Source organism: Diachasmimorpha longicaudata, chromosome 10 (assembly GCF_034640455.1).
Source record: "Diachasmimorpha longicaudata isolate KC_UGA_2023 chromosome 10, iyDiaLong2, whole genome shotgun sequence".
NCBI lineage: Eukaryota > Metazoa > Arthropoda > Insecta > Hymenoptera > Braconidae > Diachasmimorpha > Diachasmimorpha longicaudata.
The window spans coordinates 6505184-6524668 of NC_087234.1; the positions used below are offsets into that span (position 1 = coordinate 6505184).

The window sequence follows — 19485 nt, forward strand, 5'->3', positions numbered from 1 at the left end:
CAACCCGAGGTTACCTCATTATTTCTAACTGATGACGTCATAATTCACGTTCACAGGACGTACAAGAAAATGGACTTCCCTCTACCAAGTCACCCCCTCGTTTTCTACCCCCCATGCCAGTTTTACTCTCTTGCTTCTGTTACCCTCGCCCCTCCCCCTCTCCCCCCTACCACCCCCTGCCTACTCACCCATTCCGTCCAATTAAATCTCTAATCAATTATCGTAGAAGTCTCTCCTCCCTCCCCTCTCATCTCCTTTTACCCCGGAGCGAACACGTTAGCCGGTTTTTGTCTGTCAGGAGTAAGGGAAACCCCCCACCCCAACTGGAACAAAACACAAACTCGGATGTTGGATGAGGGAGGAGAAAAGGCAAAAAGTAGTTTAGTATTGGGAGATGTTGAAGGGAAGTTTGGGTAAATCCTGAGGGCGTTTTTCGATGTTATTTTTTTCTTTATTCTTTTGATGAATTGAGGTGAGAATTTGTGATTCGAAGGGTTGAAAAAGTTTCCATTTGGGGGGGATGGGTTTGACGTTCTGGAATTTCGAGAGGTCAAGCATGAATTTTGCATAGAATTTAACTGTAAGGGATCAGGAGGAAAAGGTTAAACATTAAAAATCTAAGATATAAAAATATAATTTATGAAACTGTATTAATTGTTGATTTACCTCACTATTTTTATTTATTTTCAGGTGAATGAGGGCAACGTAAATGGGTGAGTCGAATTTATTATGGCTGAGGAGCAATTCAATAGAGGGGGCGGATGCGTCAACCCCGATAAGTTGTTTTAATTTATTCCATCATTCTTGTTTGCATAAACAAATAAAAATCCCGTAAATCGAGGGATTTTCGGCGCTCGGAGTTTAGTTTTAAGTTTTGGGTGGAGTTGTGGGTGGAGATTTTAAGGTGGAGGTCAGAAAGCACAGTCAGCAGAATGGAAAAGGTATAGAGTGAAAGGGGCGGGGGCAATAGTTGAAGCAAAAGCCAAAGACGCTGCCGGTTTGAGTCGGTTCTATTGTTTAATTTAAGTGCCAAAGTTTAACCCTACCCTGACCCCCCCTCTTCACCCACTACTACCAGATAAATTCTGACCCGAGATGGGACGATTAACCCGCGATGACGTCAGCCTGCGGTCTGGACGGCTGACTACAGGATTTTCCAATTTTCTCGGTTTTTTTCAATTAAAATTTTCGCCCCTAAATTAAAAGAAAAAAAAAAGAAAGGAACTGCGGTTCACTGGGGATGAATTGATACAACCAGAGAAATAATTTATTTGAATCAACGAAAATTCATTTAAATTAAATGAATGAGTTTTCACTAAAATTCATAATTTTTTTTCATTCAATTTTTTGCCTATTTTTAATGAAGGTTCTTCATTAATAAATCTTTATTTGCATTTATTCGAGGGAATTAATTCTGTTGGATGAATTTATCTGGTGTAAATGATATCATGGAATTTTTCTATTGATCCGTAATCCTAAATTTCCTCATCAAATTTGGAATTGTCGCTTGAATAGCCATCATCACCAATAATTCATCAAAAACAATCGCCTCTTTTAATGGATTAGAATCTAAAATATTAATTATCGAATATCGGCGTTAACTGAAACCCCTTTTCATACGCATCATCAACTCTCTGTTATTTTCCCACAATTTCACCGTTGCCACACGGCTTCTGTACACGCTTGTAACATGTTAATTCGGTATGACGAGACCCATTAATTACGCGGTCGTTTATCAAAACCGAGGTATGGCACGCACAAAGGCTTGTATTTTTTCTCGTCGTTAGTTTTTTTTTTTTATAAAATCATCTCAAGTGGGAAATTGAAAAATGAGAAGATTATAACATCCGACCATGATGAATTAATCAAGTGATTTATCTACTGAAGTAATGGCGTTGTAAAAATAAATAATGGGGTAGTGTACAGCTCGGGAAATGACCGTCTTTAAAACATTCCTTTGAACTTCTTTCGTTCACAATTTACAGACAATTTTTCATTCGATAGTATAGTATAGTAAACAATATAAATAAAGTATATTTCACTAGTGAACAGGTCATCGACATTTATCGACAGCATTAACACTTTAATGATCGATATTGTCAGCACTGACTCGTGAATTCTTGAATAACAAAAATGTGCTCAACTTTGTTATCAATAATAATATGATCTCGTTCATAGCAATTTCACTTGTGAAGAATTTATATCTATTGTGATCCGGAAAATGGGTCTACGGTCAGTATCCCGAGCCGGAAATTTATCCGCCTATCGGTTAAAGTCCGCATCGACCCCACAATTTCGAAAACTGTCACGTCCGCTTTTATCAAACACGAAAAATCATATTTTTCTTGTCCACTAAATCACAAAATTTTCTGTTCCATCGCCCCCTCTCCCTTTACTCTCTCCGAGGAGGCCATCCAAACCTTCAGGATCAGAAATAAATACTCTTATCCCAGATTTGTCAGCCGCAAAACTTCCATACACTTGTGTTTTTCTCCCCTCATCCCCTTGTCTCAAGTGATCTTATCAACTTTTCCGAAAATCCGAACTAGAATTAAACTTTTTTCCCTTGTTTTTGCGGACTTTTCGCCGTAATTCCCTATGGACTTCATCGGTTATCACACGCAGGTCTGAGGGGGAGGATAAGAAGGAAAAAAAAATAGTATGGGGGAAAAGATGTAAGTGAAGGGTGAAGAATTGATATATTACCTTGTGTTTGTCCACCTGAACCGGTCTCAAGTGTGGATCGAATAATAACTTATCTGGCTCAATGTTTATGGGACTTTGACGTCTCCCTTTGCTGCAGAGCGACCATTGTGGATTTATAAGACCCCAGAATGAAGGACCTGAAAACATAAACAATAGAAAAATAATTGAGCAATTATTTTTAGCACTTCACCCCCTATCAACAATTTTATTGGGAATGTCTGCCATTTTGTCAGGGAATTTTTCACTTGTAAACCGCGGTTATAATCATTTATTTGTTTATCTGATAATTATGAGGCAAAAAGAATTCGTGACGAGAGTTTGAAAGGGGTAATTTTCCTGGCAATCAGACTTCGCACATTAATCTGTGGAAATGAGTAATTTTTTTTTATCGCCCGTCTTAATGAACCGTCACTCACTGTTAATGAATGAATATTCAATATCATTATTTTCTAATACTTCATCAGTGCCCCGGATATTTTTTCCTTCACCCAATCTCCGATGTTCTCAAACTTCCGAGAAAAGAGGTAAAGAAACTCATTAAGAATATACTTTCATTCGTACTCTTTTCACCGTGAGACGATATCGATTCCATTTGACAGGAGAAAAGTTAAATTTCTCAGAGGAGTCGACAGTGGGAGGTGAGAGAGCAAAATGATGAGGATCGGACGTGGGAATTGAGACGATGGGGGGAGGAGAGGGAGGGAGAGAGAGAGAGAGAGGTGATGGTGGCGGTGGTGGAGTTGGTGGGCAAGGAAAACTCGGAAAAATAAAAAGTAAAAATACAGAAAAGAAAAATCCCCCAACAGAAGTCCCAAAGGTCCATATACCGAGATCAAAAATTCTTTTTACTTCCCAGGGAGAAAGTTTTAAATTACTAAAATTTGAAATTTTCCCTTATTTTTTATGAATGATGTGGAAAACTTTGTTTTTCCCATTTGTCCAGAGCGCCAAATTTTCTAACTCGCGTAGAGGGTATTATTATGGAAATCAAAATTACTTCATCTCATACTGGAGGAAACTTATTCGTCAATAATTACAAAATTTCTATTTCTGTCTCAGTAATTTATTTCTCATAAATATTTAAATTGCAATTATTGATTCCACCGAGGAATCAATGATTTGGCTTTATCAACATATCGATTCAATAATCATGAACACGTTCATTAATCCTGGGGACGTGTTGATAATTTCTTAAATGATTAACATATAAAAAAATCCGCATCGAAAGTCCCAAGGTCTCTACAACGAGATAAAAAATTCTTTTCTCACCCGAGGGAGAAAGTTTGAAATGACTAAAATTTAAAATTGTTCCGCACTTTTTATGAATGACGTGGAAAAATTTGTTCTCCTCTTTCTCACCTCCGAATTTTCCAACTCGCGCCGAGAGCATTATTATGGAAATGAAAATAGCATCATCATCTAGCGAGGGAGATATATCGTTAAAATAACGGAAAAATAATGTAGTTATCTCATTAACATATTTTTTGTCCTGGTCGCAATTAATAGAGATACCTTCGATTAATTTTTTGTCCTATTGATTTTTAACATATCAACACGTTGACAAATCCTCCACGAATATGCTGATAATTGTTCACATCATTAAAATCGAGACATGCAATCTATCAACGCGATATCATTTTCCATTTTTTTCTGATAAGAATATTGATATCAATATTACTTTGCCGCACTGTTTTCTCTTCACATAACACCATGAAAAATCAATAATTAATATAATGCAATTTTCCAATGCCTTCATATTATTACTTTATAAATGAATTGTAACTCTTGAGAGGTGCGGCATTGTATGATAAATGTACACATTATATATTCAAGGCATTACGGTATGTATGCACGCGAGATATAATTAAAAATTACCAAAGCGATAACCGAGTTCAGTGGGTGCTACGTGTACTCCAGCTAACCAGTTTCTATTAATACGTATTTTGGACCCTCTTCTCCCCTATACATCATCACCCTACGTTAGAGAAGAGGTGATTTCACAATGGACGTAATGATATGCGAGCGTTTAATTACGCCCATTCTCTCGGGGTTAACGGAATTTTCGCTGGATAACCGGCTTGAAATCACGCGGAGGGCTTGATTAATTTTGACCTTTTATCCATGTTATTTTACTCACTGATGTTGACACGTAAATTACTATTCAATTGACGTGCTCATTTGGTATGGTAAAAAGTCATTGATGGTAAATGACAAATTTTCGGTTATTTGATATTTCAATTTTCACGTGGAGTTGATAAACTTGAAAATGGCAGTCTTGAATTTCGTGCCGGTGAGCAATACCGGGTTGATAATGTTGATTGACACGTCATCATGCATTTGATATTAATTATCATCACGCGGGTGTTGATGGGGGGAGTATTATTGCGTTTAATTGTACGAATTGATATTGAGATTCTCAACATGTTGATCAGGTGGTTATTAACATTGTTGATAATTACCATTGGCAATTTGACGTGCTATTTCAACCCGTTGATAACTCGAAAACTCATCAAGATAATAGTTCCCCTCTCGTAACCACTGTTTGGAGACGTAAATTTACCCAATCATCGATTGGGGTAACTCCCAGCCCCCGATTCACAATTCTTTTCCTGTGAATGTTAGTTTCAATCGAGTGAAATGATGAGGGGTGGGGTTGAGGAGGGGTGATGGGAGGGGGGGGATGAATTGTGATTACTTTGTTATCAGAGACGGGGTGGAAGGATGGCAGACTAACCATTAAGCACCATATCTGGCAGGTATTGCCTGACTCGTGAGCGTTCGAAGGCGCTAGGGATAACAAGCCTATTATTGAAACTTGTGGAAAGCACTGGGAGCAATCATACTACAATTAGCAAATTGATCGAGTGCTTCAGCACTACAATACCATCAAGGATATCAGTGCTGGGGTTTTAATATACCCGGGGTAAAATGGGTGGCTCGTAATTAGTGAGTTGCTATCGTCTTGTCTCATCAATTTATTTATTTTTTGTCTCAGCCACAAGTTCATGGGGGATGGTTCATGGCGAGGGTTGGAAAGGAAAATTTATCTCACTGTTGACTCAGAATATTTTCCATTCCACCACCCCTTGCTCGTGAGTAAATTAAAAATACCAAATATTCAATAAGTGGGGAGACGAATGAATATCATGAATATTATGAAAAAATATATATCAATGAAAAAAGTGTTTGCATTGGATGGGCAAGTCCAATTAAGATGTTTTTTTCTGTAACGGATATGGCTTTTGCCCAGATATCTCTTGGTATCTAGGCGGCACAAGTATATATACACTGGAAAACCATGGCTGTACTCCGGCCTACTACCGTCCTGAATTCATATGCATACATGAATACATTTCACTGTTTCTCCAATCAAGCCCGAGCCGTCCTGGTGTCCCCGAGGGGTGGAAGGGAGGGAGGGAATGAGAGAGAAAGAGTGAAGGGGTAACGGGGAGAGGAGGATTTTTTTTTTTAGTATAGAGAAGTAGAGGAACTATTGTCCGGTCAAATAACTCTCAATACCCTATATTTTTTCTACATCTATTTTTTTTCCAGGGTTATCGATACTTTCATCAAGATAACTATAGGGTTTATTGTTTTTTCGGGTGGAACTTTTCTCCCATTGATTATCGAGAATGGTGGGATGGATTTTTTTCTATACGTTGTTTTTTTTTTTTTTTTCATTCGATTTTTTTTTGATGGGGCGATTTTGACAATTGGGGGTCGGCGCCAGCTCAATTTGGTTTATTGAAAATTTCGTGATTCAACTCTCCATCACAAATTGTTTCTGAATAATGAGCGTAGGCAACGCAGTTTTTTTTTTATCAAATTAATATTCGATATTCAATATTTCGTGTTACCATCGAAAATAACCCCCTCGTCTGTTAATCCAACTGATCGTTAAAAAAAAATCCGTAATTAAATGTTCAGTCTTCGCCCAAATACTCGTTAAAAAATATATCTAAAAAATGAATAAATAAAAAAAAATCCACTTCTTCTTTGTCATTTATTTTATACGGGTGAGAAGATATCGCAATAAACCGATCGTCCGAGTTTCAAGTGCACCAACGGAAAAACTTTTGTCACCGGTACACATTGCGATGAGGATGAGGAGGGGTGGAGAGGGGTGAGATATATATTTCGTCCGTGGCGTGTCATTAACGAGCGCAAACCCCTTCGGCGGGACCCAAACACTTTTTTTTTAAATTTTTTTCTTGCCCTGCCCCTCCCTACCCCCCCTGGACGCTGTTGTTTTTCATACCTTCCTGCAGCTGACCCGAGTGCGCGCGCCATCGGATCTTTTGTCACAGCTAGATATTTCCTCTCCTCTATTTCCAACTTTTTTATATTTTTTTTTTTGCCGCCGATTTTTGTCGTTATAACAACGTTTCCGTATAAATTTGGGCGAGACAAAAATAAGTGTAAAAATGGGAAAAATATTATTATTGATGCTGAAAGTAGAGAGTTTTACCCGCGACATTTAGGGCTCATTGAAGTATCTCACACCGCAAAATATATTTTGTCGGAAAATATTTTTAAAAAATAGGAAAAAAATTGAATAAAATAAAATAGATCTTTTGTGCCATTTGCGAGGTGTTTTCCAAGAATTACAAATTTTTTGCTCTGTATCGTAGGTAATATTGAGAGTAATTAATTGAAAGGAACATCTATTTCCCTGTCACACAATTTCGACAATGTATTTGCATACTATCAACCACTAATACGAACAATCGGTATATGTCTGTTATCGAAATATCTTGAGTGTCTGATGGGGGTTTGGAGAATGCCAACGTTGGTTTATCCATCGTCCTCCACTCCGCCACGGCTCTCCCAACCCCACTCATCTCATCCTCACGATTACCTATCTCTATCTGACGACGCCTGATTAATTGGACAACGATAATTAATTCGAAGCTTCTCGACAGCCTTAACGACGTCGGGCGACGATCATTGTCCCAGACACTAATCCTCAGCCCGTTTAACGCCTCTCGGGAATCGACCCCGGTTATATATATTCAATCATTCCGCAGGCCCCCAATAGCTCCCGTAAGAAAACTACTTTTTTTTTTTTTTTTTCTTAGTGAGGGACAAGGGGGAATAGATGATGATGATGGTGTTGGGTGTCTCATCAACTTGTTAACAAGTTTGTTATTACCAGGGTAGAATTAACAGACTAATGAATTGATCAATTGTTGATGAACATGTTGATTTGCGATATGAAGGTGTTGATAACACCTTCATCAGCATGTTGATGTGGCAATTGAACAGTTGATGAATTGAAGTCGATGAGTAAAATTGTTAACAGTGATGCCATAAATTTTCCAACTGAATATTTCACCACTCACCCTCCCCAACCCACCCCAACATACTCAATTCCCTCGATATAAAAAATAATCGTGATTAACATAACAATAATCTCTCCATTATTTTGGACGACTCGTGTCGACAAAGTGGTGCACTATTCGTGAAAAGGATTGGAAAATAATTAATCGTAACGCACTAATGACGAGGGCTTTACTGAGCAATACGTGTACATGAATGAGGTACTATCTGCGCCCCCCCCCTCTCTCATCTCACCCTATAACATCCCCCCTCACGCACATCACCTACCCGAATGTTGCGAAGCTCATCTGGAATGCATTTCGCTCGGCCGAATTCGTCGATTGTCCAGTCGAGAATATATCGTCGCATTAACGGGGTGGAACAAAAAAAAAAAATTATTCGGGAACTGGGGAAATGGTTCAATCGAATTTGGAAATGCAATTCGATGTTGCTCGCTGGTGGATCACCTTGTTATCGGCTACGATAACGATAACCCCCCGTCCCTTTCCTCCTCATCACCCCATTTCACCTCTCACTCCTCTTCATTTTCCCTGGGATTCACGCGTATCGTGTGGAGGATTTACACGTTTCCCCTGTAAATTCGTTAATTAACTAAGGTAATTGCTTCTGTATGGAGTGGATTGGGATAGGGTGGGGAAGAGGGGTAAATTTAGTGGATTTGAAGCATGCGTCATTTGAATGGTGTATTGTTATAAATTAACAATTGTCGAGTTACTGACGGAAGAAAATAGGTGTTGAATAAAAAGTGGAGTAGTGTGTTAACGCAATAATGTTAGTTGATAAATCGCAATGTTCATCAGATTGATGAAATCAATTACTGGTAGTGGCGACATTTATTCCAAACTGATTGAAAAATCTTGATGTGTTGATAAATCGCCCGCAGAAATTTTTTCGTAGATTAAATATCAACTCATTAGCAATATCGATAGTGATAGTTTAAAAATTGCAATTTGTTATGGGGAATATTAATGGGATAATATTGAAAATTTATGATTTTATAAGTTATATGTTAAAAATGACTTATTCTAGTTGAAATACTTGAAGTAAAATTGTATTTACACGTGAAAATTAATGCATGCCTTCCCTTGTCGTTCTACGTTGCCTCTTTTACGGAAGGCATACTCTATGCATACATGCATGTTCAACACCTGGGGGAACAGAAGAGAGGCGACACTGGACCCAAGCTAGGATGTTAAATTACAGCATTTAAATAATTTCATTTAATCTCCCACCAACTCTCCCAGAGTTCCGCTATCCCCCTACCACCCATCTTACCCCTCTACCACTACTATCCTCCATGTCCTTTAACTGTTCCTCCACCCACACATATACACACATTTACTCGTTATACAAGAAACCCTCCGAACCGGATAACCCTCACCATCCGGACTCCAGAATATTTTACAACTAAATTAATGCGACACACAGTGAGGGCTCCCACCACCTACCGAGAGTGAATCCACGTGAAGGAGTGGAGATACCAGGAGTGGTGATACCCTGTTGCTTAATGGCTTTACGAGTCTGATAGGATCACCCTGTAATTATACTTTACGATGGAAAAGGGTGAAAAGATGGTGGGTGGTTTTAGATATGACTGATATATCAACAAATTTTCATCTTCAAAGTGCATTGAAAATTATACATTTCTAGATGCTGATGACAATATTCTGAAAGACTGATGAATTGGTGACAGTCGATGAACGGAAGCTAATGGGTTCATTCATAATGATTTTCATTCTATCATTAGTCTTCAACAAATACAGATAGAGACATCATTTTTCATTCACTTCGTTGTTAAATTTCCCTCGCTGTTCAACCCTGTCATCGCGATTCCTCCATCTCAATTATTTATACAAAAAATAATGCTCGAAAAAAAAAAGTCATGAATACACTCCCCGGGGAAATTCCACACGAGTAAATATATTTGATACACTCTAAAATGAAAATTCAGTGAAGGTTATTGGTTGTAAAACATTGAGAGAAGGTATGGACCATCTGCCCACGATATGAAACTTCCTGAACCCTAAAAATCCCTCACTCCACCCCCACTTTTTTTTCCCTTTTTTTTTACAAGGGGTGATGTCGAATCCGGTAATAAGTTTGCCAGTAGTGCCCCCCACTCCCCTCCCTCTCTCTTTTCTCTCTGTACCGGGTGTTCGTAAAGCGGGCGATAAAAATTCGTACCGAGCCATGAAATTAACCGTGTCGACCTCTACTCCCTTCAGAATAAAAAAAAACTAGAAAAAAAGTGAAACATAATATTTATATGGGGACTTGCATAAAATAGGGTTTGGTTTTTTGGTGATAAATTTGAAAATTTTCAATATTAAATTTTTTTTTCCACTGTCAGCAAAATTATTTCATTGAATTCTGTTAATTAGGGCTGTTAAGGGAAACTGTTGGGGTCAATTTCGACCTCAGATTGAGCCTATGAAGCTAATGGTTTATTCTTCCATTTTTGAAACATTTATTAGTCTCTGGCCAACTCACCTCATTATCCAATTTGGCTGACTATACACTGTCTACTATCACTAGCAGATTTAAATGAGTTTCTTTGCACTGACGGGTAATTACAAAGTGATCCTATCACAGCGTTAACCTCATTAAGTCTCATTAGTCCCGGAGATAAAAGTTGAAAAGCCAAAAAATAGTTTTGAGAAAAAAAAAAGTGAATTTCAATATTTCGCGCATCGAAGATGCGAAAATTACTTTTTAATAAAAATCGTATGGTGGTTTATTCAGTCCCTCGCTTGTTAAAAGCGTAAAAATAATGAATTTCAATCAGCAAAAAACTTTTCAGCGATGAATAATTTTTTTTTTTATTCGATGATAAATTTTCCCCGCCCTTCCATTAAACATGAAACGAATTCACTGACGTGACTCATTCGCCCAATGTGAATGAGCCCCGTTAGAATTAACCATAAACCAAGTCCCTGAATTCTTCATCGTCCCTAAACCATTTATATCCGTGTAATTCACTCACCGGAAATGCCGTCATAGGTCCACCACTCCTCCCAACTGGCTCTGGACTCTGTAAATCATAATGAAGAATTTATCCACATGTTTTCATTATTTTTTCATTCTTATGTTTAAACATTTATTTCATTTTTACGTTTACCCGGCTTGTATTTATACACGGGAATTTGTCGTGTTATCTCGGTCCGGGCCGGTAGTTGTGCGCATGTACGAGTGGAGTGAGGGTTGAAGGGGTGGTAGGTCCACTGGCACGCGCCGACTTTAATCTACTGTCTCCAATTTTTATGATATTAAAAGAATTCCGGTAATATTAAGAGGGAGAAGAAATTTTAAATCATGGAATTTTTGTTTTTTCCCGAATATCTGAGGAGCTGCTGGAGATGTGGGGGTGAGTCGGGTTGCGTTGGAAAGCTGGAAAAATTTTCCATGGAAAATTCATAGTATGAGTGATTTTTTCCAGAGCAGTTTCGGGGATATACTGGAAGATTAATATTCCAATATTTTAAAGCCATATTTGACCACCGTTTGGGGCTGTCCACTACGAAAGAAACCTCCCTTGAATATTTCCAGAATTATAAAGTGTAAATTAAGTCAATTGTAGCATATGGAATCGGAAATTTTCCCGGCTTTCCAACGCCCCCAGTCTCACCCCAGTATCTCCGTAACTTTTTGAGATAATCTGATTTATCTGTTTGTCGGTAAAAAATAGAAGTTGGAAAATACGTAAATTTCGTTGGTTCAGGGGTTGCCTTCGATTTTTGTGTCAATAACATCAGAGTAATCGATGAATATTGCGTTAGAATTTTCAAATGATGTGAATGAAGTCGCAGAATACGTCGAGGATTGAGTTTACGGTCAATGGCTGGCTCAAGTTGATCAATAAAATTGATAATCTGGTAATTCGATGAAATATGAAGAGACGATAGAGAGTTTATGTAAGGGTGGATCAGTGGGTGGAGATCGATAGAGGGTTTGACCCATAGCTTGGAATCTGGATGGCTCGAGGACATACAGTGAGGACCGCACGAGTGTGGCCAGACTGCTCGGCGAGTACTACATACCGGAACAACGTTCAACGGCTGCCACACAGTCTTCCATATGTGGCACTGTTTGAGAATGGAGTTTCTGGACTAAATTCTCAACTACATAACTGAAAGTCTGATTATTTGCTCATGTATACGGAGAATGTCATTTTTCTCCGCAATTTTGAAGGGGAAAATGGCTATTTTTTTTTATTACCGTGTGAACGATCTTATGAAGACATTAAATGTTCGATGGGTTGAATAAGGATGGTGGGGGTGGCATTGGGTTAATGCGTTTCTGGAATCTCATGAGAAGTGTCTGGAATGAGTAATCAAATATTTAGCACTCATTTCGGAGGAATATTTAGGGAGATGTATTGTGGACTATTGCGATCAATAATTCAGTAAATTTTTACACTGCTGAGAGGTTCTATCGATTACCCTTTTTCATAAGTCTCATAAGCCTCCAGAGACTCGATTATCTGGGACTATCGATTGCTCGAATCCTCCCCGATACTGGCTAGAGTATATATTTGGAAAAACACCGCGACAGACCGACAAAAAATTATAGAAAATAAGAAAGAACAATAAAATGAACGGCAATTTTGATTCCTCGGGATGATTACACGACGAGTGAAATTCGCAAGGGTCTCAAGACCCCTTGATTACAGTAATTTACCGTCCGGTCGTGCACTTGACCACATCGAGAATGGTATGCGGGTAATTTGACTAGAAAAAAGGAGCAAAAGCAAATTGAGACTGAAGGAGGGGGAAAAAGGTGAAATGAAGTAACGAGGGTAATTGTCGTGTGTTTGTATTACGGGAGAATGGAAATGTGAAACGATTGAGGTTTTTCGTGGAATAGCACAGTGGGGAAAGTGCCACGTGCATGTCTGACCTAGTTCAGTGGTAATTTGGGTTTTCTTATTACACCACCAAATTTTTTGAATTCCCTAAAAACAAGCACATCTGGAGCCCAGGTTATTTTTTCAAGGTCTTGCGTGCTGTGAGATTGACATAGAAATCAGTGTTTACAACAATATAACTTGTCCAAAAATATAAACGCATCGTCTCATTCTCAAACATGAAATTTTATCATTTTGCAAACTTGTTCATAATGAAATGTTTTCAAGTATTTTGCAGCTGTGCTTGCAGTTCCCTAAAAAGCCAAAAAAATACGGATAATCTTCACTTCTAATTCCATTGTAAACTATCCACCGAAAATTGAATAGCTCTTTCACTCCGAGGAAGAGCCACCCTAAAAACCCTCAATTTGATTTCACTGTTTTTTCCCCCCCCACTTCCAATGTGAGAAAACTTTTCTAATTTAACGCAATTACAGTCTGTAATGGAGTAGGGTTAGGATACGGGTTTGTGAGGAGGGTGGAAGGGGTTATGTGGGTCGAGAGGTAGTGTCGCAGGCGGTGAATATCCGGTCAGCCGCATCGGCCAGTGGAGCGTTGGTCTGAGTGCCGCAAATTGACATTTGCGGCATTGAGATCATCATTTTTCGAATGCCTGTGGCTTTTTTCGGCCTATTTTACTCGCAAAATTTCTCCACTCGAGTGCAAAATAAAAATTCTCGTAAAATTCATGTCCTCAATTTTTTGGGGATAAAAATCAATAACTTGTAATTGTCCATTTTCCACACAATGTTTAAGATTTAATTAACCTGTGGGTCGGCTAATTATCTTGTTCTCTTTGGTCATGGGATGGGGAGAAAAATGTTAAGAAAAATTTTCAATTGTTTCTTCGTAAAATCCCCTCCGGTGGGGGCGAGAAAAAGAGGGAGTACTCGTGTGTAATGACCCCTTGGCAATTTGCAACCTTAGTTTTAAAACCGTCCTCGGTTCATAGATCTCCAGGAAAACAACGTCCAAGTGGCCTCATAACGAATTCATGTATGCACGACATTATGGGCGGGGAAAACAAAGAAAAAATCACTAGAAAAAATTTGTAAGAGGGAATCACTTAAAAAATGCATATTGATGATGTAAAAATATCGTGGGTTTAGTTACCCCCATAAAAATTTATTTGGTCCACAAGTACTATTTCTCTGGAAGAAATGACGCGACATTAACAACAATCATTGACATATGGGTCTGCAAAATTCAAATAATACTGGGTCAGCATGATTAATGGGCCACAAAAAATTATATTGTTTTCGTTATAACAAATTGGCGTCTTGTTGTTATGGTAAGATTATATAATTAATGATACACTCATTATGGGGATATAGTACTTCGCCAATATTAATCAGCGGTATTTAAATGCATAAAATATAGAACAGTCCAATTAATTTAAATCCACCGTTTGAAGTATTCAAAAATCACAGGTGAGATTAAACTGTCAAAAAAAAACAAAGATCTCGGAATTTGGACAGCTAAACAACACGTGTGGAAGCACAAAAGCCGCACAATCACGCTCGAACGAACTGACATTTTCCAGTCGATCGGAAACGACTATCGTTTTAAACAAACGCACGAACGTGTAGCAATACACAATCGTTGGTAATCAATTTGTGGTTTGTTCTGTGTTATTCCAAGTATTTTAAATATTTATTCAACCTCACATTCTCGATCTGTCTCTCTCGTTCCCTTTCTCATCGGCAGATAAAAATCGTCAAAGAATTTTCAATAAATTTTTACAATTACGTTGCTAACATTTTTTTTCTGCTTTAAAAAATCGTTGAAAATGCAGATAAACATTCGGAAGGAATTTATTTATCTGGAGAAAATAGCAGAACCTAAAAATACCCCATGTGAGAGATATTATAAAACATTTGAAAGGCCCATACAGACAACAATTTAACAAAAAATGAAACAGCAAAAGTGCAGTGATACAAACAATTTTTATTCTGTCTCTGCATTATCCATATTCATTCGCCTATTTTGCCCTATTTTTCTTTGATTTCTATTCTTCAGTTGCTCATGTGTGACGTGAGGAGGGGGAGTGAGGGATGAGTGAACGAGATTTTTTCCCCCCATTTGTAGAATTTTTTTTTTCTCCACCAGACGAGGGTGAAGAGTGCTCGAGGTTTACCATAGAGGTGCAGTCTCTGGAAAACGCGTTTCATATCGATTCGCTTTAACGAGAATAACAATTTGCCAAGAGGACTCGTCTCCTCTCTCGTCCCTTTTTTTTTTCACTCGTACAAATGTAAACTCGACATTGAGTTTCTTTCATTGTGCGATAAAAAAAAGATTGATTCTTTTGTTGCGACAATTGCAACAAGATTTTTTTTTAACGGAAAAGCGAGGAAAATCTGTCGTAACGATCTGAGAGGATTTAATGGTATGGGGTCAAAAATGACCCCACTGTATAGATCCTCCCATTTAGGGTTGCCAATACTGGCGAGAAGATCTTCATCTCAAATTGTTGCTGATTCATTTAATCCAATTCACAATATTGACAATTAGCTTACATTAATTTATAAATAATGATTTCACGGAATAGAACGAAATTGGAATAAGTGATAATTGATTTTTTTTTATCGTCGTGTTCTGGAGACCCTAAGATTCAATTATCATGATAAAATATTATTTCTCTTTCTTTTGTGTGAAATACAAGAAGGATATGGAGTAGTGTAATATGTTCTAACTAATTATGGCACACCGTAATGGGTCCACAAGGCGATGTAAAAGCACGATAATTTCATAATGTTCCTCGGCTGCATTCTGGTGTGGTCTTTTGTATATAGATCTGCGGCCAGTGGTGTACCCAGCGCCCTTCGCCGTTTGCTGTCTAATTTGGATGTCGTGGTGTAATGACTGTGTCGATCCTCACAGCGAGATACATAACTCGTTAATTATTTCACTGACAATATGAATATTTTATCCGATTACCGAGGAGCTTAATGGCTTGGCAGATTTTTAACAATTAATTATTCATGAACCTACACAAACGGAAAATATCGATAAAAAATTCGGGGAATGAAAATATCAAAAATTGGGTTGAAGTGTGAGGGGAATGTTATTGATTTAATTGTTGAAAATCAGCGCATCGCACCACCAATTGATCAGAAACAAATTCCCCTCGCATATCTACTTTTCGACTTTTCATTCTGCACCGTACGGACAGTAGAATAGAAATGGACGATGTGGCCCTTCCCAAGACGGTTGGAGAAAGTCAAATAAGACGACTCCACAATACTATAGTAGAGAGGGATGAGAGTCTATGCGGGTTGAATCGTAAAAACCTGGGGCCACTTGCCCACTGTACATTTCTCGCCTCTTCTTTTCTGCTCGTTGGCCCTGAGGCCTCCACTCGCTTTTCTCCTTCTTTAAATTACATTTGGCCACTCGTTCTCAGTTGCCCACCCCCTCATCCCGCGCACCCACATGCATCTTCCCCGCACACATTCACTTTCACCCCTTTTTCTATTTTTTTATATATATATTTTTTTTATTTGGTCGAGGTTACTTTTTTTTTTATCTTTACTTTAGTTTCTCTTCCCGAAGCCACTCTCGAGAACTCGTTTACTGGCGACCACTCTCTCGAGTCCATCCATCTACCTCTTTTCCGTTAATTTTACGAAAGGCGACTCGTCTTCACCGTGTGTGTGTACGTTGGGGTGGAATGAGGGAGGGGGAGGGGGTGCCTGCGGGCTAAATCCAAGCAACCTGGAACTCTGGAGATTTGATTCGAATCCGGGGTAAAGTTCAACTTGGGAAGCTTTCGTGAAATCTTATATCGAATTTTTCGCGGTTAATTTTTATTTGTATTGATTTTTTCGTCAAATTGACAATCAAAAAAATTGTAATTGAATATGCAATTAACGTTAAATAATGGTCAAAAAGAAAAGTGAAAATTTTCCGCTGAAAAAAAAAACTCACTCAAGTATAAAAACTCAAACGGAATTATAAATTTCCTGTCTGTCTGAATGAGAGAAACGAAAAGGACTGTGTATGTGTGGAAACGAACAAAAAAAAAATGAGGAAAAAAAAAACTTGGCGTCGCCAAGTCTCCCTTGTGCACTCGGCAGTTGCTTTTTATTTACCCCATTTCCTCTTTTGTTTACTCGAGGGCTCTCGACGCCGCTCGGAGCCGCTTCCGAAGGCGGATCATCCCTTTCTGACTCCCCCTTGTCTCGGTTATAGGATTCTTCCATAGTTTTTTTTTCTGTACTGCTGTTTCATGATTGAGATTTTAGATACAAAAATAAACCATAATATTGGGTAAATAATCTGATTTATTAATTTAACTAGAAACAAGAGGGGAATAGAAATCGATTGAATTATTCCCCATCTTCCAGACTTTCTCTTCATTTCTCTCGTCGTTATTTATTCCTTTCAAAAATTTTTCCTGATTTTTATTGACCAATTTCGCATTTTTCGCACAATAATCCCCGGATGCCCTGATATTACAAATTATCCGGCACCAAGTACCTTCAACTTCCAGTGAAATAAATTTCAAAACGAAATGAAATCGAAAAAAAAAGTGCTCTGATTATATTTGATGAAATTTAATTCACGTCTCGACTTCCCCAGAATTTTGATTAATCAAACATCATTTTTCAGCCACACGTGGGTAATTTCCCCCAACCCATCTCCCCCTCCTCCCCTTGTGATTTTTTTTTACTCCGTTGTGCGCGGACACCTGGCGTGACACTATCACTCCGTTGATTAATCCTTAATTGAGGGAATCGTTAAGGTGAAATAGCAAACAGAGAGGGAAGAGAAAATTCTCACCCGTTGTGATAATGATACGATCGTTAGAGAATGAAAGAAAGCGTGTAGACCCTTGTGTACATTCAGCCCCCACAGTGCTGGGGTGGAGTAGACCGCCCGTAGACGCGGAGCGAATGGAAAATTGTCAGAATCAGGAAGAAGTAATTTCGTACGAAGGGTCACGTACAATATCTGACATTGAAATGACAGAATGAGAAGGCGAGAAGTGTCTATTTTCTATGGTTGTAGCTGCAGTACGCGGGAAGGTGCCTTTATCGAACTAAGTGAGGGATAGGGATGGTGCAGGAAGGGATGGGGGTGATAACTGCGGAAGGAGCGAGGGGGAGAGGAAAGAGAAACTTTAATAACTGGCGTGACACGAGACGGAGAGTCACAAAGTTACCGTCAGATTCTGTATATCCGCATATAGTCGAGTGAATATACACGTGCTCGACGGCACGTATGCTTATGCAGATGCGATAGTTACGCATGATACACAGTCAGAGGGGGTGAAACGGGAGGGGGGTAAAACTTGTCGCTGATAGTTTGAGGATTATCATACGGTGAAACTGTTGAGATGTCATTAGAAATGACATTCCAAATGTATAAGAACAGAATGAGAAAGAAAATGTGAAAATTTCGGGTGCAGGGGCTGTATCATGAGGTTTTTCTCACAAGAGAAATCATTACCGGCGAATGATAGTTTAAGGGTTGAATGTAGGATTGAAACGACTCTTTATTAATGTCAAAAAACTACTCAATAAGAATTTAGAATTTGGTGAGGAGAACAGGTTTCGGAAAAGACCGATTTATGATGTTATCATAGAATCATTGTGATATCGGCAATGAAAAAGGATTGGAGGCTCTCTCGATAATTTTCCATCATTTTTCTCAGAAAAAAATATATATTCCAAAAGGAAAGAATATTACAAATAGCCTAAGATAGCTATATGGGCCAGCGAAAATTTAATATTGCGTAAAAGCTTTCCGTCATTTCGGCACATCTATGCACACCCCCTCGGACCCCTCAGCGCGATTCCACCCTAGATGTAGTGCATTGGGTGAGGCGGGGATTATGTGGCGGGGGGTCAAAGAGGGATAGCGGTGAAGGGGTTTGCTTTAACGCCGTGCAATTTAATATGCTGATGCTTCAACGTAAATACCGTGTGAGCGCACGTGAGATTCGCATTTGCCCCAGGTTGTAGCCACCCTCCCCATCCCTTTGCCGTCCGCCCCTCCCCCCCCCACCTACGCTTCTCTCAGTACCTGAGTGTATATAGTGTACATACAGTGTACCGAAAGATGAGCACTCCCTGGAATTTTGTAACGGAATATATGAATGAGTGAGTGAGGGTTTTCCACATTTTTTAGATGAAAAAAAAAAAATAATATTTTTATGAGTAGACGGAGAAATGTATGGGGGTTAGTGAAGGGGGGAAGTGACCGGGTAAAATGTTTGGTGGTGAAATTTATGTTGGAAAGAGTACTTTGAGATGTGAGGTTATATTTGACGGTAATTTTTCTCTATTAGCCCAATATTTTATGACTGGATTATATGATTTGACATGTGACTTGATTCGTAGGTTGGATGGAAATAGGTTTGATTAATTTGAAGGTTTGAGGGATATTGACATGTCAAGATATTCTTAGATACCTTGATGCATCAATTTTTAATTGCACCTCAATTGAATGGTATTTTCATGGAGGAAAAACCGACTGGGGAATGGCCTTTTAAATTGACATATTGTGTCAGATGAATTGCAGGACAGAAG

General features: G+C 38.6%; 2 protein-coding genes across 6 annotated transcripts in view; one reads left to right on the forward strand and one right to left on the reverse strand.

Annotated features, from left to right (window-relative positions):
* LOC135166589 (uncharacterized) overlaps positions 1 to 19485 on the forward strand; it is a 131454-nt gene that overhangs the window by 47674 nt on the left and 64295 nt on the right. Inside the window, exon 2 of one of the 2 annotated variants that reach the window (XR_010299714.1) lies at positions 691 to 713. The exons of the other annotated variant lie outside the window; for it this stretch is intronic. The gene's annotated coding sequence lies outside the window, so the exon portion shown is untranslated. The remainder of the gene's footprint in view (positions 1 to 690; positions 714 to 19485) is intronic. 2 annotated transcript variants of the gene reach the window in all.
* The window catches only part of LOC135166598 (carbonic anhydrase-related protein 10), a 53203-nt gene that overhangs the window by 17132 nt on the left and 16586 nt on the right, over positions 1 to 19485 (reverse strand). For all 4 annotated transcript variants that reach the window (XM_064129010.1, XM_064129008.1, XM_064129009.1 and 1 more), the window contains 2 exons: positions 11030 to 11077; positions 2707 to 2843 (listed from right to left, as the gene is read on the reverse strand). In XM_064129010.1, coding sequence (XP_063985080.1) covers positions 2707 to 2843; positions 11030 to 11077 — 185 coding nt within the window. The remainder of the gene's footprint in view (positions 1 to 2706; positions 2844 to 11029; positions 11078 to 19485) is intronic.